The sequence below is a fragment of the Phytophthora parasitica genome (assembly GCF_000247585.1).
Source record: "Phytophthora parasitica INRA-310 unplaced genomic scaffold supercont2.13, whole genome shotgun sequence".
NCBI lineage: Eukaryota > Oomycota > Peronosporomycetes > Peronosporales > Peronosporaceae > Phytophthora > Phytophthora nicotianae.
In genome coordinates, this window is record NW_008648999.1 from 676182 (window position 1) to 678092 (window position 1911).

The window sequence follows — 1911 nt, forward strand, 5'->3', positions numbered from 1 at the left end:
GCATCTCACGTCTAATTATGAGTAGCTTTGAAACTCTGAACGTTGCATCTTTTCATAGGCAGAAAATATTGTATATGAGATTTAGAGCCCTTGCGCGACGAGTAATCGTGCAGAGTATTTGGCTCTAATGGCACACCGAAAATTCAACTTGGTGGACCCTAACAAAGAGAAGATGCTCTACATCTACTCAGACGCTGAGTTACTAGTGAATTCCATGAACGACTGGACTATGAACTGGTTGCCCAACGGTTGGATCACCACTTCTGTCCCTCCAGTGAAAAATGCTGATCTTCTGAAGTTGTTGCTTCAGTCTTGGGGCAACAAACGTTTTGAGCATGTAAACGCGCAGACTGAGGAGCTCAACTGGAAGGCGTGCTGGAACCAGCTAGCAGGCTATCCAGCAAGAAATGCCGCCTTGATGGCATTTCACAACCACCCATAGCCCAATTTCAGCACGGCTTCTCACTACGATCTGCTTCATTTGTGAAACTTGCGTGTTACTATTCGTTCGTTATCAAAAATACTACCATTACAGAAGCGCTTTGTTAATGAAAGCTACTTCCTCTGGAAGGAAATGATTGAAAGAATGCAATATGAAAGTGATGGAGTTTTATTTTGTGTACAAAGATGATGTGTTGAGTATTATCTATTTGTACAGGTATTTATTGACACTTGACACTAGAACAAGAATGGCCTACCTGCCTTTTCGAGGATGGCAAGGGCACTTGTATAGTCATCGCGGTCACACACAAAACTCTTCGGGAGTTTACCTTCTTTTCCAAGTTTTGATTTACCCATGTGTGACAGCTTGTAATCATTACTTCCACCTACCATCAGTATACATTCTATGCAGTTCTGAAGTGTAAGGAAAATATCGTCAAGCGTATCTTTGTCCATGGCCTTGTATGCATCCTCTACGGACTTTAGAATGCCATAGACTGGTTGTTGAAGCTGAAGAGCCTGTAAAGAGGCGAACAGTCCCAAATCCAAGGCATTTGTGTCGGGTCTATTGGCAGGCTGGTAGGAAAGCCGAATATTCAAACCATCGGTAGTCCCCGCAGCTAAAACTTCTGGGTCGCTTGGACTAATGTGGGGGGTTGCGTTATCTTGTTGAATCAGAATTACATTCATCTTTTTCGGCGGGGCCACTTCAACTTGATAGTGGGAATGACATGATTCAATAAGTAACACTTGTAGACTTTTTGATTGATAAAATCAATATTACGAATGCACTCTTCACCACGAGCTCGATATTTACTTCAACGAAGCGCTTTATACTTCTCATTTAACGGCCACAATCCAACTTTACCGTTCCATTCCTTTTTACGATGTGGGTCCCATCTGTATTTAAAAAAAAGGAATTTAGTAAATATAATGTTTGAAAAATATTGAATTGCAGAATGTTTACCGTGGACGTGCCACTACAGCGAGGAACATGGTCTTTGGGGTGTGGTTCTTACTCCGTTGGCTACGCTGGAGCGGGGTTTCGTCTTCAAATACTAAGCACGAGCGATTATTAACATCCTCATAGAACCACTTCTCATCGACGTGAACTACGTCGTACATCGGCTCGAACATTAGACTTGTAGGGTCAATGTATGTAAGGACATGCTCGGTACGACGAAACTTGTTATTTTCCGTCAGGTAGGGTGTAATGCGAGTTGAATGCACCTTCAAAACGCCCTCACGTATAAGTGGTTGCAGTAAGTACTTGGAGATGCCTGCCGCTTGAGCAAGTCACCGAAATGGCTTCCTTTCTTCAATAGGAACAGCCCAACTTTTAACGGCGATTTCGTCGCGATTCTTCTTTTTCCGGCCGGAATTCTTCTTAATACGACTCTTCCACTCTCCCAAACCGTCCTTGGCTTCCGTCTCACAGAACCGTTGCCACATCCTGCCAATAGAGGCGTT

At 43.4% G+C, this 1911-nt stretch overlaps 1 protein-coding gene across 1 annotated transcript; it reads right to left on the minus strand.

Annotated features, from left to right (window-relative positions):
* Positions 1–1061: 1061 nt before the first annotated feature.
* PPTG_07874 (hypothetical protein) lies at positions 1062–1578 on the minus strand (the record flags this gene model as incomplete). Its single annotated transcript, XM_008902251.1, has 3 exons — positions 1062–1084; positions 1310–1341; positions 1409–1578. 3 exons carry the CDS (start codon positions 1576–1578, stop codon positions 1062–1064), a joined length of 225 nt encoding a protein of 74 aa, XP_008900499.1.
* Positions 1579–1911: the final 333 nt, after the last annotated feature.